The sequence below is a fragment of the Dipteris shenzhenensis genome, chromosome 2 (genome assembly GCF_047967505.1).
Source record: "Dipteris shenzhenensis isolate YYH24624 ecotype China chromosome 2, Dip_SZ_1.0, whole genome shotgun sequence".
Lineage (NCBI taxonomy): Eukaryota > Viridiplantae > Streptophyta > Polypodiopsida > Gleicheniales > Dipteridaceae > Dipteris > Dipteris shenzhenensis.
Window position 1 is genome coordinate 13,418,615 of NC_141597.1, and position 27,888 is coordinate 13,446,502.

The 27,888-nt window shown below is 41.4% G+C and overlaps 1 protein-coding gene across 4 annotated transcripts; it reads left to right on the top strand.

Annotated features, from left to right (window-relative positions):
• The first annotated feature begins 22,663 nt into the window (after positions 1-22,663).
• On the top strand, positions 22,664-27,452 carry LOC147904352 (pentatricopeptide repeat-containing protein DOT4, chloroplastic-like). Of its 4 annotated transcripts, none has more exons than XM_087394070.1 (4): positions 22,664-22,943; positions 23,077-26,331; positions 26,654-26,785; positions 27,119-27,452. In XM_087394070.1, exons 1-2 carry the CDS (start codon positions 22,879-22,881, stop codon positions 25,322-25,324), a joined length of 2,313 nt encoding a protein of 770 aa, XP_087250196.1. In that variant the 5' UTR covers positions 22,664-22,878; the 3' UTR covers positions 25,325-26,331; positions 26,654-26,785; positions 27,119-27,452. The 4 variants fall into 4 exon arrangements, with proteins under 4 accessions (XP_087250196.1, XP_087250184.1, XP_087250192.1 ...); XM_087394058.1 differs by having other exon boundaries at positions 23,077-25,894; positions 26,050-26,785; XM_087394066.1 differs by having other exon boundaries at positions 23,077-26,785.
• Positions 27,453-27,888: the final 436 nt, after the last annotated feature.

Consider the following 27,888-nt stretch of genomic DNA (forward strand, 5'->3'; position numbering starts at 1 on the left):
TTTCAAAATTCAAAAATTCAAATTTTGAATTTTCTCCCTCCTTCTCTCTCCTCCCTCCCTCCCTCCCCCTCCTTCTCTCTCCTCCCTCCCTCCCTCCCCCTCCTTCTCTCTCCTCCCTCCCTCCCTCCCCCTCCTCCCTCCCCCTCCCTCACTCCCCCTCCTCACTCCCTCCTCCCCCTCCCTCCTCCTCCCCCTCCTCCTCCTCCCTCCTCCTCCCCCTCCCTCCTCCTCCCCCTCCCTCCTCCCCCTCCCCTCTCCTCCCCTCCCCCTCCCTCCCTCCCCATCCTCACTCCCTCCTCCCCCTTCCTCCTCCTCCCCCTCCCTCCCTCCCTCCTCCACGCCTGCTCCTTCTGCCCTCCCCCTCCCTCCCTCCTCCATGCTTGCTCCTCCTGCCCTCCCCCTCCCTCCTCCTCCACTACTGCTCCTCCTCCCCCCTCCCACCTGCTCCTCCCTCCCTCCTCCTCCATGCCTACTCCTCCTCACCCTACACACCTGCTGGTCTGCCCCCCTTTCCTCCTTTTCAACTACTGGTCCTCCCTCCCCCATCCCTCCTCCTCGCCCTCCCTCTTCCTGCGTGCTGCTCCTTCAAGCCTGCATCTCCACACCTTCTCCTTCTCTACACTCCTTTAGTCATGGCACCATTCAAGGATGTCTCCAACAAGTACTAGGTTCACTTAGAGTTGGAGGCTAAATATGCAAGCCAACCTAGTCTAGGATTGAGGGGAGCTTCCAAAATCCACAGTCTTTGTTCGCAAGGAAAGAAGCATCTCGACCTTTGGGTAGAAGGATCCTTGTATCCTTTAGATCCTGCCAACCAAAAGAGCCCTTCTTTCCATACAATGGATGAGCTAGTTCGGTTTGTTGGAAATGGACATGTGGGGTTTCTTGGTTATTGCAATCGGTTAAACAATGCTCAGTCAATGGCTATGCAAGCAAGCGAGATGTGCAGAGCCCAAGTAGAGATGCGAGCACATTTAGGAAATAGCACCATCGTTGCAATGCATAACTCTATGCAGGATCTTCAAAGGGAGAACCAGGATCTTCATGATAAAGCCAAAGCATTAGACTTGGAGCAAAGTGCATTGGACTTGGAGCGACATAAATTAGAAGAGTCACTCTGTAAGCTAGTTGAGTCCAAAAAAGGCTTGGAAAGATCTATATACAATTAAGTACGATGAGCCGTAGAGAAGAAATGAGAGAAGGCAGAAGAACAAGTGCAAAAGATGAAAGAAACACCTTTGGGATTGAAGGAGAAGAAAAGAAGGTACTTACATAACATGGATGCATTGGCACCCACTAGTGGTGCTAGAAAGAGGAGAGTCCAAGCTACAAGGTTGGTTATCAAATGTTCCAATGAGATTACACTCTTTTGTGCTACACTATTTGTGACTAAGTTTTTATTGTGTTCTTCTTTAGGAACTTCATGGAAGATGTGATGGGAAGAACGGATAGGGATGATATTGACTGTTCATATGCTCTAGCTAGTTTATTGGAGTCAAGCAATGTCATTGGGATACTAAGGGACCCAAGACACAAGTGCCTACATGTGCAAGTTGCTGAGGAGGTGATGAAGGACTTCAAGGATATTGTGGATGCAAAGGAGATGCTTGCAGCTTGTGATATTGCCGGTGTAAGTCGTGAAGCTTACACATTTGTTTTCAAAATTTTCAAGTCTCCTATTTTGGGAAATTATAAGAATTCTACAGTGCCCCTACCCACACCTTGGTCTATGAGACGTGCATGGCGAGAAACAAACCAATGTGCAAGAGAAATGCTTGGAGGGTACCATTGCATAAGGGGCATAATGACTTGGAAGAGTAAAAAGAAATCTGGCTTGCAAACCTTTGAGATGAATGCTCTCAACAATTTCTACCTAGATGTTGAGAAACTGCAACAAGTAATGGTCAAATTCTATGGCATGAGAGAAGATGGTAAGAGGAAATCCATTATAACATTGCACTTTACTTAGTTCATTTCCTATATCATGTTTATCCTAACGATTTTTCTCTTTTGTTGTACAGATTGCAATGGAGAGCTCATATTTGTTATCAAAATGGATGAAGCTCAATTGGTGAAAGAACACAAGTTAGAGAGAGTCAGCATCTACATTATGAATAAATCCTTAGCCTTTGTTCAAGGGGATAAAGAAGTAGAGCAAGATTTCTTAGTGCAATCAGAGAAAGATATATGGTGGCTTGCAGCATTTGAAACTTTGAAAGAGTGCCATGAGACATTGAAGTGGGTTCTAGATAGAACAGGAACCCCATCGACCATCCGAAGACAAGAGGAAGGGCAAACATTGACAGTCGATAGCCATGGAGCCTTTCAAGTTGAATGGCATCTTGCTGGTGATTTGAAAACCCTCAAGTGCTTGCATAATTGTGATACAGGGGCAAATGCAATGAACACATGCCTTTATTGCATGTGTTTGCAATGTAAGCAAAAGGTTGGCTTACAATGGGAGAATGGCATTCTATTGTGCAGCCAAATGCAAGCTCCGAATCATGACAAGAAGGATCCAAAGTGGGATCCCATCTTGCCCATCCCACTTGAGAGAGTACACATATGTACTTTACATGCAAAACTGCGCGTACTTGATAAGTTGTTGTATTTGCATCTTGTTTATGCTTGGAATTTCATTCCGCAATAAGTATCCGCATGGTGCATTGAAGAAGCTAAGAAGTTGTTGTGAGAGATGGGATTCCATGGAGGACATGTCAAACTTAAGAAGGATAAGAAAATGTCTGGGGCAACATAGAATCTTCCTACAAAAGTGTGCATGGGTGGAGGGAAGACAAGGAGATTCCTATCAAACCACAATCTCGACAAAGACAAACATACATTGTCTCAAAGTAGTTTGGGTTTGGAATACTGGAAAGCATTGTGTGAATGCATGACCAATAAGGCTTCTCTACATTATCGCATTGTTGTATATTTTCCATTTCAATGCTTGCAGTAAATGATTATTTTAAGTTAAGTTTTAAATTCTGTCAAATCCTGAAGGAATTTCACCATCGCGCAGAAGGGAAAAGTGTCCGACACGTCACTAGGACCCCAGAAAGCCCAAAATCCCAAAACTCGCCACGATGCGAATTTGGGCATTTTGGCCCAAAACCTGCCACGGTGCAAATTTGGGCATTTTGGACTTGCCAAAATGCCCAAATTTGTACCATGGCGGGTTTTGGGCTTTTTGGGGTCTTGGCAACGTGCCGAACACTTTTCCCTTCTATGCGACAGTGAAATTCCTTCAGGATTTGATAGAAATGAACTCTTAATACCTAGAATTGGTGAAAATGATACTAAATTGGCTACAATTTTATTAAATTAACACAATCAAAATGATGGAGAAAATATATCATCAACTTAAACAAAATACAACTGAATTCATGACGAGCAATGATAACTTAAAACAAATAATAAAGACATGTAGTCATGTATCCATTGAAATATCCATTTAAATATATGTTTATATATACAAAAGGCCTCACAGGCTATCTTTATTCTTGGCTAGTTTGAGTACATCGAGAATAGGGGTCTTTCAATCCCCTAGTGGATTCCTAGATATAAATCTAGCCGCAATAGCACTAACATCCTCCTCTCTTGCTGCCAAAGACATAGCCGTTGCCGTCAATGCCTTGCCATGAATGTTCGATCCAAAGGCATTGATAGCAACCAGGCGGTGTACCAAAATGACTTTGTCGACATTCCGAGTAATGTTGGAGTATCCAATACTATGCGACAATGCCTTGCACTTCAGCAACTCCGAAGGACCTTGAGGAGAAAATTTGCTGTGAAAGACCACGATATGCTCTGCGACTTTGCCAAGGTAATGCACCAAAGAATGATCTCGCCCAAATGTGCTACAAACGTTACCCCATCGAGATGAGAATTCATCAAGCTCGAACGCATCCTGCAACAATTCAACAAACATTAGAAGACCGACAAAACAAATTATACTGAAAGAACATCAAAATTAAAAATATTGCTTGAACTTACCACTACAGCATTGTCGGCTTCTATCCCTTCCTCATTTGCAATGTTGATGGAACCAGATGCTGTGTGATGTTCCATTTGGGAGGTGGATGCTTTCTCTTGACCTGTGTTGGAGGTGGAAGCTTCTGCATGAGAGGGTTGTGCATCGTATACGGACATGTCTGCATCCCTCATTGAAACCAGCATCATTAAGAGAAAGTCTTCCATTGTCTGGTCTTTGGTACCTAAAACCCCAGGATCTTTGACACTTGTGTCAACATCGAACCCCGATAGGACTCCGAGTGCCTCATCCTCTCGTAGTCCAAAAAGAATCTCTATGTCATGGAGGAATACGTACTCTTCTCCAGCGATGATGAGGGGGGACAAGGACCATAATTATGAGTCTGGGTCAATGGTCTCCGATGCAGATTTTTGCTCTACTGGGGGCTCTTGAAGTAGGCTCAATGCTTGAGCTACTTCCACCTCTTCTATTGGATCATCAAGACTCTCTTCCATGTAGATGCTTGAGTCTGACCAGATCAGCAGTTCTAATAGAGGGGGTGCTAGACGATGAGGCTTCTTCTTCTAAATTTCCTTCATGGAGAAGGAAGATGAATGTCATCTCCCATGAAAGGAATTTGGTGCCTGTATTTCATGTGATCCCTGCATCTGGATGTCTTGAACTTCGACTATCCTAAACCCCTCATCTGTAAGGTTGTCACAAAAGCGGGCCAAGCACTTTACAAACTTGGGTTCCTCTATGAACAGATACTTTATGTAATCTATGGGAACCCATCTCTTTGAAGTGTGGTCAAGTGTATAGGAAAAATTTGAGAAATTATCTTGCATGTAAAGGATGAGATCTGAGAAGTCATCCTTGGCTTGCATATATATGCCTAGGACATCTAAAGTCCTATCAAACACTAAAAATAGCTCTTCCTCACGATTTGCAAATGTAGTTCGTGAGATGGTCATGGAATGCAGTTCTAGCTGAATCCATGGCAAATAGCAGTTGATGGAGGGAGTAACTTCTGAGGATGGGAGTTTCTATGGCTCTCTAAATGTGAAAGTGAGAATGTGATGTAAAAAGGGCTCTTACCCCTTAATATATATCAAAACCCTAAATTTTAAAATTAATCATAAAATCCCCAAATTTTTTGAAAAACATTTACCACCATGAACTAACAGGAGAAAACATTAAAAGAAATAACATTTTAATTTAACTGTCCATCATCTTTTGAAGCAATAACTAGGATTTGACAGACAAAAAATTAAATGCTACACTAGTCAAACACATTGTTAGCAATCTTCAAAGTTGTAGGAGGAATGAAATTGGCACTATGCACGCACTTCTCCACACAGCGGCTAATCTTACCACCATTTAAGGTAAAGTAGAAGGACTCTGACATGCCGTCCTCCATGACCAATAGGTGTTCTCGCACATCCCTTAGAGTCCATTGCGATGTGACATTCACATTCTTGACATCTCCCTCTTCAACATCAATAGGCAAACTTACCCCCGTATTGTCTTCATCATTAGAGTCTAGGGGAAGCCACTGGCCATTTGTTTTATTCCAACACCTGTACTGAAAAGCAAATGGTATCTAATAACCACATTGTCTTTACATGCGTGACATTGAAACACATCACCCTTTTGGTCACCTGACCTGGTTCCCCAATTCATCCCAAGTAAATCTTCAAGAGCATTTTCATCTACACACTTGTAGGACCACATAGTTTTTGTTCTATGCATATGTATATTCTGATACAAAGAAGCAAAAATGTGGAGAGGCATAAACCAAGATAACCTTGCCCATTTGGATCCAAATGTAAATTCATGGCCATGCCCACATCCTTTGCAATCTTGTCCTTATACAATTGCAATGTCCTCGTGTCCACATTGCTGCAATCCATGTCTTGAAGTTGTGGTGGTGCAATGGTTTGTAGACGGCCATAGCTTGATGATGACATTGGAGTGATGTATGTTGCATTATACCAATACACATTCTTCATTCGCAAGGAGGCCAACTTCTCCCCAGCATGCATTTGCTTACCTAAATCCTCATGAATCGCAGTGAACTTGCCTATGAATGATTCAACTGATTCCAACTATTGATCCCTAGAAAGTCATGGATGTTCCATCCAAAGCGAAGTAGCACTAAGTACCTACGAGCTCCCTCCCCCTTCGCTCCCCGTCTACCCCCCCCTCGCTACCTACGCGGCCCTCTCCCTCCCTCCGTCGACTACTGCTGTGCAGCCTTCGCCCCCCCTCTCCGCTACACTCTCCCCCTCTCCGCCAACTCCTCTGCCCGTCGCTACCCCCCCTCTCCTTGCCACACTCACTCCGTCCTACTTTGTCTCGCTCCCCTCCTCTCCTCTCCTCTCACCTCACCCCATCCCACCTCCCTCCGTTTCGCTCCACTCACCTCGCCCTTCCCGCCTCGACCCCCCTCTCTCCGCTCCACCCCGCCCACCCGCTCCGTTCACCTCACCCCGCTCCACTCACCGAACCCTCTCTACTTCACTCACCTCACCCAACCCGCCTCACACCACTCCGCTCTGCTCACCTCACCTTAGTTCACCTCACCACCCTTAGTCCTTGGAGTTGCATGTAGAACTCGCATGTAGAACCTGCATGTAGGAATTGCATGTAGGACTTGCATGTTGAACTCACATGCAGGAATCACATGTAGGACTTGCATGTAGAACATGCATGTAGGAGTTGCAAGTAGAACTCACATGTAGAATCGCATTTAGGACTTGCATGTAGAACATGCATGTAGGAGTTGCAAGCAGAACTTGCATGTTGAGGTTTTTCTAAGAGAGATTATTCCTAGCCTTATGCAAGTACAAGTGGAGCTTTGCCCTACTATACACACATATTCTGTACTAGCTAAGTCCGTGTTGGCATAGACACAACAACGCTGTTTGTAAAGCATTTTCTGAGTGCATGCAAGCACAGCTACTAGCCAACGAGCGTCTATGCAAGGTCGAGAATGCCATTCAAAACACACGACACATAAGCACTCAACAAGCTATGTACTTATGCTTGTCCCTTCCTCTCACTTCCACCAAATGAGAGTTCTCCTACATTAACACCAACCCTGCCGATGAGCGTACATTCCTATTGAAACGAAGACAAGACTTAGAGAAGTTGGACCTTGAAAGCAATGACATCTTCTTCGTAGACATTGTTACGAAGTATTTGCACCGAAAAACAAGCATGAATGATGTTTGCCTGTCATAATTTGTTAGTGATTACAGGGGGAATGCAAATGCCACCAAGAAATGAAACACAAAAAAATAATGAGTTTTAACAACTACAACAAAAACAAGGATCTAGAGAAACATTTCAGAGAGTTATGTCTATGTACTTGCCATTTTCAAACAAAGAGCATAACTAACTACAGAATTTCCCACATGGCACGACCTATATCAATACAACAAAGAAAGTATAAAAAACAAATGAAGCATATATAACAAACTAATACCAACAACCAGCACAATATCTTCTAATTCCACAACGATAAGTTCAAAATCATCTAAAAACTGCAAAGCAAAAAACAATTCATTGTTGACAATGTGTTTTTCACATACAAAGCACAACCAAATGAGGATTATCACACCACAATGAGGAGATTGAATCAAAATCAATGAGCAATAGTACATTGACTACAAAGTTAAAACTACTAATATGGACAAACTACTTATACTCATGGGAAAATTCAACATGAAACAACTAATATCAGAACCAACTACAATTCACAATTCAACCTTGGATCATATCTAGGAAAATTCATTCAATGAGAACCCACTTGCAGGAACACACTACACATATTGGTCAACAAGAACACACTACATATATTGGTCAAACCATTCAATAATATACACAAACCTTTCGTCTAGTCGGCAGGCCCAATGAATCATAAGGGAATCATATTCATCTTGTTATGGCAGGCAGCATAGGGTTCATTTGATGTAAAATCTAAGCTTTTGACTAAAGCACTAAAAGCATATAGGTGCTTTTCACAATAAAAAGACTATATAAACATTTCAAACCTATTCAATTTGAAGAGATGGTCTACTTGATTTGCAAGTTTGGGCTTATTCGCATGTGAAGCTTTGGAGAGCCTTGTGATGACCTTATGCTCTACTCTCACAAGCGTAAAAGCTCGACTTACTACAGTGATCAACCTCCCATTTTCCCAAGGTTGGAGAGGCACATAACACTGGCTAAGTAGAGAGTGAGAATGTTACGTGCTCTACTTCGGACTTCCTCTAATGATAGTGTCTTTTTGTGATGTCCATAGTCTACTAAACAATCTGAGAATGTTGGAATCATCCCGTTAAGGACACATGCGGATCCTCTCAGGGTCACATTAGCAAGTTTTTTGGATATTGTCTCTCGATGTTTGACTACGATTACGACTATTGACATTCAGGTAATACGCAAATTTCTTATCCACCATTAGCGAGACTTATCCTTTGGCGCTAATATTCTCAACATTATCTTGGCACCCAAGGAAGGGCCCGTTCCCTCGGATTATAACTCTTTAGAGAAGGAGGCGCACCACCTCCCCGCTGACACTATGTGTGGTTATAATAAATATTTTCAATTACTGGTCCATTCAAATTTTCATTTTTTTAATCTGAAGGGAGCAAGGAAATCCAAGATGGATGCAAGATTGAAGGATGACTACACCTTTATTCATATGGTTATAGTCCATGTGACAATATTGTTAAAACTGCAACAATGAGGATCAGTTATTGTATTGCCTTGTTCATGTGTTTGTTGGACTTCAACTTCCAAAATATGGACATCACAAAATCAATAATAAATCACCACCCCTGACATTTGCAGGGAGGATGGACCTTGTGTCAAATCTCATGTCCACTATTTTACTCATTCTCTTTTTCCTTAAACAATTGATAAAATAGAAGGATTCAGCTTCAATTTCGAGTTAGTAGTTACTTGCTCCATGACTGCCTGTTGCAAATCTAGTCTTTTCAAGTCAGGTTTACCAAATACAAACTAAAGGACCCAAAAACCAACCCGATGTCCCATAGCAATAACAAAAAGTGGTCATTCAACCTCCCATCTTATCTTATCTTAAATTCCTTATTTCTAAGTTTGACGTGACAATCAAAGGCTAACACACGTGTCGATCAAGGGAAATGGGGATCTATGGATGGTTACTAACTACTCAAGTCTCTCTCTTTCTCACCCTGAATCTTGCGCACTCAGACACATTGCCAACACCCTTTCTTTCAGGAATCAGAGACACACACAAGACACAGGTTAATCATAATATTTAATTTCTCTTTCTGTTTGTTTGTTTTTGCTTGGATGTGCCAAAGCTTGCGGAGCCATGAAAGAAAAAGTTAAAATCTCGTAGGTGTTGTCTACATTCTTCTATGAGGTAATGCAAGGAAGCCATGAATTCCAATCTGTTAGCTCTGAAAAGTGCCAGGATGGAGGGCATGATGCTGAATGTATGGTACGGGACCGTAGAAAAGGATAATACAATTGGGTAGGCTACAAGAGCTAATCGACATGGTGAAAAAACACACAATTACATTGACAATATCATGCACAAGCTGAAGCACCAACTGGGACAAATCAAAACGATTCCTTTCAAGATTCTATGATGCAGTGTCAGACCTTTTGTTGGGTTGTACTTTGTGTATTCCATCACTGTTTGTTACCCAAATTGTTATTTGCACTGCAGCTTTCTCTGTTGGAGATTAGAATCAACACAAAGTGCAAAAGGCGAAAAGGCAGAGGGGTTCGCTTCGCTACTGCAAGTCATATGATCCTACATAATGAAGAGATGGTGCAATCATTTGAGCAAGCGGTTGTCGGTCTTGAAGGACATATTTTGTGGATTAACGGATTGTTAGATGCAATGTTCATTGGGATGATTGAACTGGGTGATCTTTTTTTGGATGCAAGATTTTATCAAGCGCCAATGTATTATGACCTTTTTTTATGTTGTAGACCACACCCTCGGCCCAATTTTTTTACTCAACACCACCATGTGCATCGATAGTTTCTTTGTTGTTTGAAGATCCAAGCAGCCAGTACAAATGTCTGATGATTGATTAATGGGTGTACACAAGCAAGCAATGAATTGAAAATGGAGGTTGGACGCTCTAGCAGTTTTTAGCAAAATTTGTTGTTTATGGCTTCAAGTTGGCTAAACATGTTGTCTTATCAATAAGCTGTGAGATTGGCAGGCTTGCAAGCTTATGATAAAACGTCCTTGAAACTCAATTGAGAGCAACACAAACATGTCAAAATCCTTTGATGCATCGTGAAAGTGGCTTCCACCAGCGTCTCGACTCCATGATGTGAGCTAAAAACAAAGATAAAACATCCAAGAAACTCTACGTCCACTTGAGTTGTCTACGTATAAGAAATGCATGTTTTAATGAGTTTTATTTCTCAATCTACACTGTCTGCATCGCTTCTTGGAAAGATTCAATTTCTTAACGTAAGTTCTACCTTTTAGTCTAATTTTGTCCATTCATTCTTGACACCTACACTATAGGACAAGGTAGAAGATTGTGTAGTAATTGGTTACCTTACTACTTTCACTTAGTGCATTTGAAGACATTACTCATATGTTGAAATTTGATTTAGGGAACATGGGATGATAGTGGCTGGGTCTATCAAGCTCTCCTATGAAACTAGCTGTGGGAATGGTTCAACAATGTTTTTAAGGCTGTATGAACACTTTTAGTCATGGAGAAGTGGATCAATAGCACTCTCCTATGCTTCGTTCGACATGCTTCTTTGAAAATATACTATGTTGACCACTTATGGGTTTTTCTTAAACTTGGAAATTATGTAGGCTGCTTGAGAATGCCCAATTTATATGTATAGCAGTTGTGATCTTTGCATGCTCAGGTGGACAAACTCTTTTCGAGAGCACGAGATTGATTTGTGTTTTGTATGATCAACCATACCCCAAAAAGTTGTTGCCTCTTGAGAAATATATTCTTGATCTCTACACTTCTTGTAGCCCAATTGCACTTGCAATCTCGACACTGCCTAGCGATTTGTTAAAGAGGGTCTAGTCACTAGGTAGAGATCCTTTCAATTTTAAAGGATGGCTTGATTTGCAATGTAAGGACTCAATAAATGATCTATAGTGTTGTTTTTGTATTGTTTGAAATGTGATAAAATTCCATTTATCCAAGCACTTTGAACCTTTAAGACTCAATGTGCTTGACAAGACATAATTCTAGATCAAGGTTTAGGGTGATAGTGAATTTTGTTGTTCCACTTAACTTACGAGCCCTTGATTGTTTGTTGTAAAAAGCCTTCATAAAACCTCGACTCCTATCTTTCTCTATGATGTTACTCAGTTTAGAGTTGGTTTCTTTTGATGATATCTGAAGGGGTGAGTGGGATAGAAGAGGTGCATAGTGACACAAAGAGAGCTCAACTGAGGCAAAATCAAAGTGTATTGAGATGAAGGAATAACCTCCATTGTATAGAGTGGAGAGGAAGGTGTCCTAGATCATAGGCACCTCCCCTACATCATAGGAACTATCTAAATCAAAGGAACCTCCCATGTGGGGGCCTTTGTACTTACATCATCACTCATGTCATGGTCTAGACACCTCATAGCACTAGGTGTGCTTCTACTACACACACATGTGACTCCCCTAGATGCACACATGCACCTTAGAGCAAGCCCTTGATCACATTTATCCCTACATACCCCCCCTCAAGGGTTTGCCTCTTGCTACATCAAGGAGACATCTAGTCACATAGTTTCTCATGCCATCTCATGGTGGTCAAGGATAAATCTATGGCTACGATCTCATGCTAGCAAAGGTGCCCAAGCATCAAAATTTACAAAAATGGGATAGACCAAACACATATCACATGGCCTACATCATATGGTGACCAGAGGTGATTTACAAAAGACAAAACACATAACATTCTTTTTGGAATACTACTCCAGGCAAAGAACCTCAAAATTTGACCAAATGATGATAAACAAAATTTCAAAGACAAAGTGCTCAAAAGGCATAGTCCTTGTCTTCTACCACAAAGTCTGATTCTTCATTTGTTGATGGAGTTCTCTCTTCAACCAGATTTGTCATATTTTTATTCTTCTCATTGCAAAACTTCTCTGAATGATTGTTCTTGCCACAATAAGTACAAGGGTTGATTTTATAACAATCCTTCTCAAGATGATTGTTTTTCCCACAATGCTTGCATGCGTTGTACTTGCTCTTTGATGAAAACTTTACTGCAAGTGCTTATGTGTGCACTTTACCCATTTTTGAAGTGTTATTTCTTTCCTCCTCTTGTAAAGCACTGATGATGCCCTCTAGTGTGGGTTGGGGAATGGTCAGGTCAGAGATGCCTTGGGCCTTCAGCTGGGGGAGAGGTCGCATATCTCGTGGGATGGCTGGATGCGGGGGCCCGCCCGGTCCCTTCGAGTTTGGAGGGACACTTACAGACACTTGGAGACTGTTGCTCTAGCAGCCGCAGCCGAGGGTGTCCGTGGAGCTCAGGCGAGGCGTACAGAGATAGATGGAGCGATTCCTGCCGGATGGTTGGTTCCACCAGCAGAGATTCAGACCCTCATGCCTGGTGAGGCCCATTGGCTTGGACAGTTCACCCCTCGTGGCATCCCACTGGTTGTTGCAGGCCGGCTGGATGACACCTCTGTCTCCTTCACCGTTTTGGGGGACGGCCGACTCAGGAGAGAGGGTGTGCTCATTGACCCCCTTCTCTCGTGGCAGAGGGTTCGTATCGTAGGCCTCATGGGGAAGGTTTGGCGGATCGATCCTAGAGTTAAGCAGGATCGCTGCAGTTGTGGCGTCTCTGGCTTTGGGAGGGGCGGGCCCTCTCAGAGCTTGACTGGGACCCAGGAGAGTGGAGATGGCCAGAGGTTGTGGCAGACCAGGAGCCGGCACCTTTCTTCGCTTACAGCACGAAACTGGGCAGGAGCGTTCTCGGGAGGATGCAGAGCAGACCGCCCACCCAGCGGCCCAGTTGGTATGCTCAGGGTATTTCCAGGCTATTTCTGCAGGCCTTCTGGAAGGCCTTGTGGGAGAGCTGGCGGCCGCAGAAGATTTCCTACTTCCTTTGGCTACTTGCCCACAAGGGACTTCCAGTGGGGAGCTGGTTGCGGCAGATTGGTCAGGAAGGACTCTGTCAGATTTGTCATGAGGACGAGGAGTCACCAAAGCACTGCCTATGGAGCTGCACTCGCACCCAGGACATGTGGAGGTGGGCCTTCGGGATCCTTACTCGTGCAGGACCAGAGTTAGGTTTGATCACTTGGGGCACGTTCTGCTGGTGCAGCACCACACCTGGCTATCACCAGTTGTTCGAGGCAGGCCCGCAGGACCCTATGTTCCTCATCACACAGGGGACTTGGGGGCCGCTTGAGGGCATCCCGCAGCACTTGGCAAAGGTGGACACAGGATCTCAGGTGAGGCAGCCAGTCTAGGAGATTATTAGCAGCATCGTCGGATGGCACATTTGGACCTCGCGCTGCGCGCAGATCCTCGAAGGTACCTCTCTTTCGACTGCCCAGGTCATGGCCGACATCTGGAGCGAGATTATCCATATGCTCAGAGGCCAGTGGGACCAGATCCAGGGGGATTCCCGGGCTGGCCAGGAGAAGCGGAGACGTTTCCTCCAAGATTGGGATACGCAGGGCCTCTTCTTCGAGCATACATCTCAGGGCCTTCAGTGGCGCTACTCACCACCTCTCTGGCTGTTTATTCACACCCGCCTGATCCCTCCATGAGAGAGAGCTTTTTGTTTCCTCTTAGGGCTGCGTCCGATTTGTGAACGCAGTCCCGTCAGCTGCAAAACTGACCCCATGTATTCTTGTTTTTTGAAATAATATAATCAGCACTGTTTTTTTCGGCAAAAAAAAGTGTGGGTTGGGGAAGATTCTTCAAAGTAGTCACAGCATAATCATAGTCTTGAGGCATACTCTTCAAGAGCACAGCCTTAGCATCATCTTCAGTAACTTGAGAGTTGATTGAGGCCAATTGTGTCATAAGACTCCTCAAGGTACTGACATGAGCTGCAACATTGTCTCCATCCATCTTGAGTGCAAAGAACTCGGTATGAGAGCTAGCACCAAATAATACTTCTAACTTATGCCATGCCTCAAAAGGGGATTCCAAATCTGAAATGTGATGCACATAATCATCGCCCAAACCTAATGCAATTATTGCATTAGCTTTCTCTATCCTTTTAGCATCTACCGGTGTAGTTGAAGAAGAGTCACTTGCCTTCCCTTTACCTTTGGTTGTGGTTGATTCGCCTTCTTGAGATGATTGAGTCCCTGACTTGACCAAGTCCCACAAATTCTCTTTCATAAGCACAAACTTGATCTTCATTTGCCAAGTGTGAAAGCCTTGGCCATTTAACTTTCAATCTTAAAGGTAGCCATGAGAGGGTCTTACCTTTATCAGGCAGTGTCTACTTTCTTACAAAATGACTAATCTTGCTGAACAAAGAAATCTCACTCACCATATAAATGTAGATTGATAGAGATAAACTTAGAAAAACCTAGTTGTTTAGCATGTCTCTTGGCAACAAGTTTTCACAAACTTGTTGAACATTGCTTATGATGTCTGAGTTTGTGACTGGCATGCATTTGATATTGTGCATGCAAGGCAATGTAGCTCCATGTAAAGGGTAGGCATTTGCTTTCACCTTTTCTTAGCCAACTACATAATGGCATGCTCCTCCTTGGTGCAAAGTGCATGGATTCTTTTACCTATCATATTGCTTATGGCATTTTCCAATAGACTTCACCCATAACAAAGGCATCCTGATCAAGTATCTGTAGGACAAGAAAATGGCTCCACACCTTCTTTAATTCTTTACACATTTCTCCAAAATGAAGTAGATTGTACAAAGTGCATACATCTATGCCCGACAATTGTATATCCTCTATGTTTTTCCCCTGTCATCTATCAACAATTGTCTCGGCCAAAGCTTATAAAACTTCAAATTATCTAGCAAGAACAAGAAAACATGTGGCAAATCTGGTTTGAAAAAGTAATATAGTTGCTTCATTGAGTGTTCCCTAAATGCAACATGTAGATACTAGTGACGCTTTATAATAAAAACAATAGTATTGGCCTTCGACTAAACAAACTACAATTGTTTGATATTTTTTAACAACAAGCTGAGAGTATGAGCACCACTTGGCACCCAAGTCATGAGTTGATACTTTGACATGATCATCTCAGCTATAGTTTTATATAACATTCTTGCTTCCACTAATCTTAGTAATTGCCTATTACTAATGCAGTACCATTCTTGCTGCCGTTGCCAATCTTAGTAATTACTAATTTGATACGTTGTCTGTTACTGATGCAGTAACATTCTTGCTTCCACTAATATTAGTAATTGCCTATTACTAATGTATTACCCTTCTTGCTGCTAGTGCTGCCAATCTTAGCAATTTATCTCTTGTATACTTTAAGAATATACGTAGTATTTTTTCTTTTAGAGAAGTATCGATACTTTCTAAAATGTTGTTCCCTTTGGCATAATGCACATAAAGTGTATTAAGGGTCTTGCTTGCTGGTCCACCCATCAAAAGCAAGTGTACAACCATATGTGGGAATAAAATCAAGGATTTTTTACTTATCCATTCATCAACTATCTTCTTTACCCCATCGAGATGAACTGTTTGCATTCTAATATAATGTAGCAAGACAAAACATGGTCTAGTCAAAATTTTAAGGCATTATGGAATCTTTCATTTCTCATGACATTGAAAGATATGGCATTCTTCACAAATTCTTAAGTCCATCTCAAGTGCTATTCATGCACTTGTGGTTTAGGAAAACCATCCTCAATGGATGATTGCCCCACTTTTTTCCTCTTTTTAACAAGGCTCTCATGGAAGGAATCATTCACAAACATTGACTCACTTGTGGGCATTTCATCATTCTTGGCATGTTCTTGTTTGCAACTTGCACTAAGAGGATCTATTAACTCTAAAGGACAAATTGATGTATGTGTGTGTGTGAGCCTATGGGCTAGGAGTCCTATGTAAGGAGTGTATGAGTGTAGATGTGCTAGAAGGTTCTAGTGAGTTGGCAGTTAGGTATGTCAGGTTGGCATGATGTGTGGATTTGGAGTGATCATAGGAGGTGACTTGACTGAGATAATCCTGGAGATGATTATGGATTTGGGATCTACCAACATGGAAGCAGTTGCCTATATAACTCATGAATAAAGAAGTGTTCATTGTGATTCATCTTTACCTCATTGTTCAATCCATGAACCAACATGTGGTATCAGAGCTTGCTAAGAATCCTAGTGCCTAGGAAGAGTATCCACGAGATTCCAAGAAGATTCCCTCTTCTTCCCCCAATGGAGTTTCTCTTCTACCTTCCTTCCTGAAATGCCTTAAGCCTGTTCTCCACCTACAAGCCACCATTGCTCATGCCCTCTCTGTTGTAGCTTCCCCTCATTAGGGCACACTTCCATCTGGGAGGAATTTTAGAAATAGAGCTTGTACAGCCCGTGCCGCCTCCTTCTTCAGACCGTGCCATTTCTAAAAATTGAGCCTGTTGGAGCCATCATTCCTCAAATGCTCTGAGCAGAACTTAGGCGATCCTATGAGCCCCTGCTAGTGAAATTTGAGTCCAAATGGTCAAGTGAATGAGGAGAAATCAATGAAAAACCAGTCGGTCTAGGAGAAAACATGACTTTCTCATTTGATAAAGATGTTGTTGCCCCAGGTGATGTGACGCACCATTTCGCCCAAGATTTGTATTGAGACTTCTCCTCCTGTGTACCTTTGATTACACAGTAAAAGCCCCAAGTTTGATGCTATGTGGAGTGAGGTATTAAGCCTCCAATGTTCCTCTATTTTCTGCAAGCATTTATAGACATTTCTTGAAGTTTGATGCTGCTAAGGTGATGCTTGACGTATAAAGTGGAATTAAAGTACAATTCAGAGATTGCTTTTTTAGCTCAAAGAATGTTCTTTGAAGTTTAGTTGATATTGATTTCTTGATAACATGCCAAGTTCTCAATGCCCTTCCAATGCTAAGCACTTGAAGAAGACTACAAGAAGGACAAAATACAAGGTAAAGAAGACCCTAGTTAAGAGCTTGTGGGAGAAGCCAATTGATTATGCATATGCCAAACAACTAGGCTTTTTTGAATTTTATCTAGCAATTTGCATCTATATGGTGAAGGTGATTTCTTTGTTCAGAAAGACTGATCTTTTGTAAAGGGATTAGACACTGCCATTAATTTGATAAGACCTTCCCAAATGGCCTCCAAAATCAAGATAGATAAGTTTGAGGGAGAGGGTTTTCATACTTGGCAGACCAAACTAAAATTTATTCTCATGAAAAAGGGAATCTGGAAGGTGGCTAATGGAAAAGAAAATAAACCTACAACTAGGGAAGGAGAAGCTTTATGGCTCCCTAAGGATGAAAAAGCACTAGCCATAATTGCTCTTGGATTGAGTGATTGTTTTATCCTCACCACATTGATGGCTGTGAGACTGATCATGCTGCATGGACTTATCTTGAGAATGTTTTTGGGGCATAGGGGAGATGTTTTAAGTTTAGCTTGCTGATCAAATTCTTTGATCTAAAATTGGATAGAGGAGAATCCATCTCTTCACATTTAAATTCCATGAAGAGCATACTAACTCAATTATCTATGAATTCATAGAGAAAGCAATGAGGCACAAAATGTAGAACTTTATTCAAAGAGTGGTTACATATATAGGCAACTGCCTCCATGTTGGTAGATCCCAGATCCACAATCATCTCCATGATTATCTCAATCAGTCACCTCCTATGATCACTCACACATCACACCAACTTGACATACCTAACTGATGAGTCATTAGAACCTTCTAGCACACCTACACTCACACACTCCTTGCATAGTGAGTCACAGGTTGGGGCCATGTGTGTTGCCACATGATGGTGGGCAAGCCATGGAGCATCCCATGTACGACTGCTAAGGGATGAGGTCATCAATTTGTGGGGGGGAATGAAGGACAAATTGATGTATGTGTGTGTGTCCGCCTATGGGCTAGGAGTCCTATGTAAGGAGTGTGTGAGTGTAGGTGTGCTAGAAGGTTCTAGTGACTTGGTAGTTAGGTATGTTAGGTTGGTGTGATGTGTGGATTTGGAGTGATCATAGGAGGTGACTGATTGAGATAATCATGGAGATGATTGTGGATCTGGGATCTACCAACATGGAGGCAGTTGCCTATATATGTAACCACTCATGATGAATAAAGAAGTGTTGATTGATTCATCTTTCCCTCGTTGTTCAATCCATGAACCAACAGACTCCACATCTTCATCCACCTTAGTGCTTGCATTACGACTTCCGCCATCAATCCTTACTACACTAGAAATTGCTACCCTTTTCACTTTTTGTAATATGACTTGCAATAAGTTGCCATGTTGGGTGGAGGGCATGAATAAGCCTCAACATCTAACCCAACTTCTGAGAAATGTTGCTTTATGCGAGTAGCACCCCCAATAAATTTGTGTCCATAATATTTGCATTCTATAAGAGAGATTGATGCCATGTTTTTTTGCAACTCATTCACATATGACCAAATCGTGCCACGTACCATGTTTTTTATGTTGCTACAAAAAACATAAGCTAAAATCCTTTACAATATCACCAATCATAAGTAATAGCTTGTGTAAACAATAATTTCTCTAGAAGCATGAATGCAAACAATATTTTATTTAAAACATTCATTCTCTCCAAAATTGAATTCTAGCAATCAAAATTTCAAAAGTCAGTGTAATAATGCAAATTGTTAACCATTCAAACGAATACAAATGAAATAATACATCTATTCATTCAAAAGTAAGTGTAAGGATGCAAGTTGTTCAGCATATATTCACATATGATTGAAGGAATAAATCGATTCATTCAAAAGTAAGTGTAATAATGCAACTTGTTAAGCATTCATTCACAAAGTAAGTGTAAGAATGCAACTTGTTTAGCATTCATTCACATATGAATGATAGAATAAATCTATTCCTCCAAAAGTAAGTGTCAGAACATGAATTATTAAGCATTCATTCACATACAATTGAAACAATAAATCTATTCATTCTAAATTAAGTGAGAGAATGCATATTGTTAAGCATCCATTCATTTAAGATTGAAAGAATAAATATATTCATTCAAAAGTAAGTGTAAGAATGCTATTTCTACAAAGTGTAAGGCCTATTGTGTTAAGCATTCACTGTGACATACTATTGAAAGAATTTAAATTATTCATTCAAGAGTAAGTGTAAGAATGCCAATTCTTCAAAGTCTTAAGCATTCATTCACATACTATTGAAAGAATTTGAATTATTCATTCAAGAGTAAGTAAAATAAATTTGTGTAAGAGACATTGTGTTAAACATTCATTCACATCCTATTGAAATACTATAAATTCTTCATTTAAGAGTAATGTGTAAGAATGCAAATTATGACACGCACAAGTATAGTAAAAAATTCATTCTCATTCACTTGAAAGAGTAAAATATATTCTTTTAAAGTAAGAGAAGTTGCAAACTTTTCTATAGTAAATTTTTGCACAACCGTTAGTAAAACATTCATTCTCATAAGTTGAAAGAGAAAAATATATCCTTTCAAAAGTAAGAGAAAAAGTTTAAATTTTACACCGTGTATGAATTACTATACAAGAATCCCTTTACATAGTAGTAAAAAAATAAAATATGTTCATTCAAAAGTAAGTGTAATAATGTTAGTTGTGCACAAGTAAAATTTTATTTCTCATATAATTGAAAGAATAAAATTATTGTTTCAAAAGTAAGAGTAAAAGCAATAACTTTTCCAAAGAATCCATGCACATAAGCTTTTTCCAAAAATAAAGAAACAAATATTTATTCACATAACAAGATTATTCTTTGAAAGCAAGAGTAAAAGATTTAAGAAGGCAAAAGAAAGTAAGACTATATTCACATAAATGTTCCTGACATAAGAGGAAAATGATATTTTTTCACATAAGAACATTACGCAAAAGACTTTAATTTTTTCACATTAGGACATTACACAAAATACTTTAATTTTGTGAAAGGAAAAAAGCAAACAATCATGTTTTGCACAAATAAATCACACTCAACAAATACAAAATACTCTTTATTTTTGTAAAAGAAAACAATCACATTTCACACAAATAAATAAATGTAAATTGTAATTCACACAAGATCAATCAAGAGATCCTTAGAACTCACACAAACAAAAATACAAATTCGTTCTTGTCACATAACTTAAAGATTCCTTAAGCAATGAGACCTTCCTTGTTTTCTTTTCCTTTTTTGATCTCTTTTGCTTAGCCACGTGTGAGATGAACAAAATCTAGTGGATTGTCAGCCTATATAGTAGTGAATATTTCTACTAATAATTTTGTTCATACAAATAAATTATTCGTACGAGTATTTATTTTCATGAATAAAAAGTATTTGAACCAAGACTATTTGACGACGTGGTGAATTTTAGAAAAAACATGATGTGGCAATGTAATTTTTTTCTCTAAATAAATTATTTAACCATTTTTTCTTTTTTTAACGATTCTTGAATTTGAAATTTTCCACTTAGTAGTTTATGGATCCAAGGTACCCGATTACAGGGGTGAAGTCAGTCTACTAAGAACATAAGGGATAGCCATTCCAATAGCTAGCTATTTGTTGGGTGTAGGTCTCTACTCAAATGCTTTAGAGAGACCATACCATCTGGCCCCCCGCAACAAGTACTCTCTCCATGAGTCCTCATCATCCTCTTATCCTTGAGATGATGATGTCATGGAAATGCTAAAGACACCTTACCTAGTAGTAGGCATTCATTCCCACAACAAGAATGATGAGACTCGAAACCTAGTGCTGATGCGTGTGACATTGCCCAACTACGTATGGTTATCTATGTTGCATGCAACTTTGTAGAGATATGAGATAAATCCAGTGACAACTCTATGTAATGTGTTGAGACTTCAAGAACATTGTGAATCATCAAAGAAGAGACAAGGAGTGAGGGAAGATCATCACATGCCCAAGGAGCTATCATAGAGTTGCACATCGTCCAATTCACGACCTACTTGGAAATTATGACAATACGTTACCCTCATTTTGTGTATAAAGTTATATTTTATGCCAAATCCACTTGGCACATCACCTACATGGTGCTATTCATGAATCTTCGAGGGTAGGCATCCCTAGACGTCTACCCAAAATTGCTTAAAATTAGATGAAATTCCTATCTACACTAATACATGAACTTTAGATTGATAATGCACCATTTCTTTATAGTAATTACTTCCCTCCATCCTTTTAGGAGAGGTATAGGTTACTTTGGACGATCATGTCCATCCCTTATTATGAATTAATAAATTCAATTGGGCAAGTATTTGCAATATTAAAAAGATGCGATTCAAGTTCTCATCTAAGAGTGCATATTCCCATTAATAGTTGGGGAATAGAGTGAGTTAATTAAGGGGGAGGGGATCATTGAAGGGGGGAAGAGGGGGCAATTAACTTAGAGGAAAAGGAAGGCGGGGGGGTGGGTGAGAGGGGACACCAATGAATTGAAGAACAATCTACCATTCATGGGAGAGAAGAGAGGGGCATTAATGTGGGAAACTAGAGAGGGAGCATGGGAGGGAGGGGATTGGAGGGGTTTGAAATGGACAATATTAGATGAGGTTCCCCTCCCACAGGGCCTATGTTTTTAAATATAAATAATGTAATATAACATACTACTCTCATACTTGGGAAGCTAGAATCCTTACTCTTTAAGGCTCCTCAAGTGAGAAAACAGGGTGGGGATCCCACTAAGGCCCTGCCTTTTGGAGTGACATTATAAGTCTAAGTGTAAGCTCCATAAATATTTCTAATAACTTATAAAAGGGAAATGATGGGTGTAAATCGGAAGGAAAGGAAAAGAGAAAAAGCAAGTGAACGTGAAGGAATATGGGGAAAGGTGGATGAGTGAAAGAGAGAGAGAAAAGATGTGGTGTGTGGTGGAAGGACCATTAAATAAAAGTGGGGACGTGCCTATTTTGGCAAGAGTAATATAAAAGTGGTGTCATACAAGAGACAAAGAGAGTCTCTATCTTTAGAGAGAAATACCTAACAAAAGACAAAACCATTTAGGATTTCCACAACAAAAGACAAAAACATTTAGGACCTCCACAAGCAAACAAAAAACCTTAAACCCTAAACACATTAGAAGCTCTTAAACTAATACTAACACACACTTAAAGCTCATACTAACCACAATTTGGATGGTCGAATTGACCAAATGAACTAACTTCAAAACTATGGACCTAAAAACCAAGCCATCCCTTAGGACCCTTTGCAGGGCCCAAAAATGAAAGGCTTTAAACCCGTTTGAACCAATTGGAGGCGAGTTTTTAAACAATGGGCGAACAAACACACCGCCCATGAACACACCTTCTAGTATTACCAAGACTCCACGTCATGTCCTCTCCAAGCCCTTCGTGGGTCCCGCAAATTAGAAAACCAAGATGGGCAGCTAGTGGTAATGGGGTGCGCCCATTGAAGTGTGCCCACCTTTGGGAGTGTATTAAACGTCCTCTTCTCAATTTTGAATATGAATTGTCGTTGAAAGGACAACGTGGAATCGTCCTCTTGCTTATTTTGAATATGAATTGTCGTTGGAAGGACAACGAATAGGTTATTTTGATACCTATGTCACAGTATTTCACGTTCATTGAGTGATATCCTCGGTTAAGTTCGTCGTAACTGACCTGGGTTCATGCTGAGACGCTGTACCTATTGAGATGAACGCAGCCCTGATACACGACGGCAATATTCTTGAGTCGGAGCAAAGCTGGCATCTTGAGCCTGCGTTCAAGACACTGTGTTAGTGGCATGCGGGCTCTATGCCTGCTAAATTTTGGTCTTAAGCACCCAAATTCAGTAGGTGTCTCTGCCAGGTAAGGGACAGTGGCTTATCATGTGAATTCGACAGCCGCTTTAAAAGATAGCTACAATGTGGGAGCTTATTAGGGGTGTCTTCACGAAATACACATGGATCTGACATTGTTCTGCTATTGCTTGAATCTCCAGGGTGGTCAATAATGGTGGAATTCCGGATCGTGTAAACAAATTTGGAAAGCACGGTGAGTTGGAACAAGGAAAGCACAGTGAGTTGGAACACGCACAGGGAATTCAGAATGCCGACAGGATGCATCAAGAGGGTTTGTATGTACGAGAGATTGTTTACAGTCTTTTGCAGGGATGCATGCAAGGAAAAGATCTAGTAGCTGGCAGGCAAGTGCATCTTCTTATGATCAGGACTGGACTCGACTCACTTGCCATATTAGGGGACCACCTTATTCGTTTGTATGCCTTCTGTGGCAGCTTGCTTGAAGCTAGCCTAGTGTTTTGCAAGATTGCAAAGCCGAGTGTATACACATGGCAAGCAATCATCTTGGCACATGTTACGCTAGGAGGAAATGAGAGGGCCATTGAACTATATTACAAAATGCAACATCAGGGTCTTGAGCCAAGTAAGTTTATACTGTCATGTACGTTGAAAGCATGTTGCAGCATAGGAGCAATACGGGAGGGCAGGCTGATACATGGTCGCATCATCCAAAGTGGACTTGAATCAGAGGTGGTCATTGGGAGTACCCTCATTGACATGTATGCCAAAGGTGGGGGCCTGGAAGAAGCGCACAAAGTATTTGATGAGTTGCCAAATCGAAATGTTGTGTCATGGGGTGCAATAATCACAGGGTATACTCAGCAGGATCTTGGTCTTCCTGCTCTTGAACTTTTTGAAAGGATGCAGGAAGAGGGCTTCCCACCGGATGAAGTCATACTTTTGAGCATACTGAAAGCATGTGGTAGTATTGGAGCGATTGGGCAGGGCCGTCTTATCCACGACTTGATCATAAACAATGGACTTAAATCAGATGTGGTAATTGGGAACACCCTTGTTGATATGTATGCCAAATGTGGGAGCCTAAGTGAGGCGCGCAGGGTGTTCGACGAATTGACAAACCGAAATGTGGTGTCATGTGGTGCAATGATTGCAGGATATGCTCAACATGGACATGGTCTTCTTGCTTTAGAGGTGTTTCAAAAAATGCAGCAGGAAGGTATTATGCCAAACAAAGTTATTTATATGTGCATTTTGAAAGCATGTGGCAGTGCAGGGGCGATGGGGCAAGGTAGGCTGATACATGAGCAGATAATTTGTAGTGGGTTCGAAGATGATGTGGCCATTGGGAGCACCCTCATTGATATGTATTCCAAATCAGGGAGTCATGAAGAAGCACAGAAGGTGCTTGATGAATCGCCCAATCGAGATGTTGTAATATGGAGTACAATGATTACAGGATATGCCCAACACGGGCATAGTCGTCCAGCTCTCGATCTTTTTCAGCGCATGTTAGAAGAGGGGATGAAGCCAGACAGAGTGACGTTTCTGTGTACCTTGAAAGCTTGCGGCAGCCTAGGAGCTATTGATCAGGGCAGATTGATACACAAGGAAATCATTGAAATTGGCCTTGCATCAGACCTTGTTGTTGGGAATACGCTTGTTGACATGTATGCCAAATGTGGAAGCTTAGAGGAGTCACAAACAGTACTTACTAAATTGCCGAATCAAGATGTTGTGTCATGGAATGCATTGATTGCAGGATATGCTCAACACGGTAGGTGTAGGCTGATCGCCCAATGCCTCGAGACCATGCAACAACAAGGCCTAAAGCCCGATGATAAGACTTACACCAGTGTACTTGCAGCCTGCAGCCATGCAGGCCTATTGGAAGAAGGCCGTAGGCAATTCAAATCTATGATAGAAGACCATAACATTGCACCGAGTGTTGAGCTTTATAGCTGCATGGTTGATCTTCTTGGTCGCGCAGGATGCTTGGATGAAGCTGTAAGTTTACTTCAACTTATACCAGTCCCACCTGATGCTGTTGTATGGAAGTCTTTGCTCACCAGTTGCAGAACCTACAAGAACATGAAGTTAGGAAGACAGTGCTTTGACCAAGTTGTCCAATTGGATCCCAGTGATGGTTTTGCCTACATGCTTATGTCAAATATCTATGCTGAAGCTGACATGTTGGGGGAGGCTGATAAAATACGTGATCTGAGAAACTCTGCTAGTGCAGAAAAGACACCTGGGATGGCCTGGATTGAGGTTCACAAGACAGTGCATGAGTTCCTTGTAGGGAAGCACACCCAACCACCAGGGAATAAGACCGGTACTAAGTTGCAGAGATTGCAAAGAAGTGTGATGCGTGAAGGGCATGTCCCTCAGCTGGACTTAGTTTTAGAGGCAATTCCAGAATTGGTTTAAGGAAAGCATGTTAGATTGACAAAGAAACAGGAAATAAATATGAGCCTTGGTGTTGGTCTACTGTCTGCCACAGTGGCAGGAAGGTCACATCTAAAATTAAGAGGTTATAGATCATGAGGAGGGTAGCAATGGAATGTGTCTTTGAGGGGTGATTTCATTGGGGAAAGAAACTCACCAGCAGGAGATTGCCCATGGTGGGAAACACCATTATGTAGCTTAACACTCTAGCTCAGTAGCGAATTCTTGATGGTCTCTAACAAACACGGGGACATTCCTTTGCAGAAGTGCATTCTATTTGTTTCACTGCTCTGGATATAAGGAGGTATCCTACTGGCTTTTGTGTCAACTTTCAAGGCTACAGCCCACCATGTCTGAACAGCACAGGCTCTCCCTGTTCACCTTTTACGGTCTCTCTCAATGTACGTGCACTTTGGATTTCCATAAATCTCCTATTTGTTCTTGTGGCTTTTTATGCAGACTAGGCTTGGCCCTGCGGCAGGATAGAGGCCAGAGGGCAGTAGCTGCAACCGACAACTGGTGCAGTATTGAGCCAGAGCTTCCATCTAGTAGGTAATGATATGGAGGCATGGACTGGTTGACATTGTCCTCATCACTGAACTTTTGCTTGGGGAGACTTTTGCATTTACTAGGAGTTAATTCAAGCAGCTCCTGTGCTCAGCACAGAGGAGCTGAACTCTTGCTTGGTGTGACTTTTGTACTGCTAGGAGGTATTCAAGCACCGCCTCTGCTCAGCACAGCAGCTATCCTATATCAGCTGCAAAAGCAGTTGGCTTACCAGCTAACTGCTTAGGAAAGGGACTTGTACCCATGCCAAGTACACAGGAGCATTGTAGAGGGTGCAGGGGCATCATACTAGCAGGAGTCAACACCAGCCTCCCTGCAGATCCCATTATACAAAAGACATTTCAGACACAATAAAGGAAAGCCATCAATTGACCTTGGCTAGGGATATGCATATGGCATGAGATTCCATTCACCATCAGATGGTATATTTCTTGTCAAAGGGAATGCCAGGTATCTGACCATTTTGATTTGTCATGATGTTTGCCATCCCCTCTAACGCACCTCTCCCTTCCCCTTTCCCATAGCCTGCTGTCATTGCATACTCATCAAAATAGGGAGGAAACGAGATACCCATCCATACAAAGGAACCAAGTATGAACTTGCTTGAGAATCATTTATGTTTAGAAATTGCAAAAAAGAGATGCTGCATGCCATTGTGAGCAGTAATTCAAAATTATTGCAATAGAATTGAAGCATCAAGAGATTTACAACAGAAGCAAAGTGTTAAGGGAGGTTCGATCACAGGATGACACAAATCAAGCAGAAAGCAATGGAGTGATGACTCACCAACTTTTGCAAAGAAGAACATAGAACAAAGCCACCACTTTGATGCGGGGAAGCAAAGATAGCCTCATAGCTACCTGCACAGCTGGAAAGGTAACAATTTACAACATAAACAAAACAAAAATCCTGCTGCTCTATTTGACTTGGATTTCTAAGAGTAGAAAATGTTATATTTGATTCATAGATCCGGGAAGAATAGGAAGGTTCGAGTCCCAAAGGAACGAACTTGCACTCACAGAAGAGAACATAGTACAATGTAGTAAGGAGATGAATTCAATTATGCAAGTTACAAGCTACGGACTTGTGTGCATAGTTACTAATGTACGTGTTTAAGAGCTAAAATATTTCCTTCTATATCTTGCACCAGTTATTGAGTAGCTATGCTCCTATGCATGTTGGTCATTAATTTATTCATTTGTGTTGCAGATTGTTTCAGTATGAGGGAGAGTTCAAATATCACATCTGGCAAGGCCAAAGAAGTGCCACAAGGAGGAATATAAAATTTATGGGGCACTGTTCCAGCTTTGGTGGGATGGCTTAAGGCATCTTTAGTTTCCCTTTACAGTGCTCGACAGAACAGTCAGTGTGGTGGACATTGGAAGTGTTACTGAATGCCCATGTATCAGTCTAAGTCCAAAGGAAAGCTTTGAGGTCTCCAAGAACTTCACAACTGAAATGATAGCAAGGAAGAGGTTGCAAAAAAAGAAATGATGATATGTGGTGCACACTAATACATGCCCAAAGTTGTCATTGACTCAAGGTCATACATCGTGAGGTATGTTGAATGTTTTGTGTTTTGCTTGAATGTTAACAAGACCAAATACAAGCCATGCAGGGTTTCATGATATAACTTTTCTTGTATGTTGAAGCTCCTTAGACCTCTTCATTGAGTTCTAGGGTAGGCAAAATACAAACATATTCACATATACGTATATTTGTGTATGTGTATATATGTATATTTACGAGAGAGAGAGAGAGAGAGAGAGAGAGAGAGAGAGTTTATTAAGGTCTGCTAAAGACCAATGGGTCTCATAGACTAATAGAAAAACCTGATACAATGAGAAAAGGGTGGAGCTACTAAGCGAGCATGCTAACCCATGCTAGAGAATAAAAGAATGTGTAGACATAGTCAATGATGTCATCATACATGTCCATAAAACATCTATGGCATCAACATCCTCATGTCAGGATACACC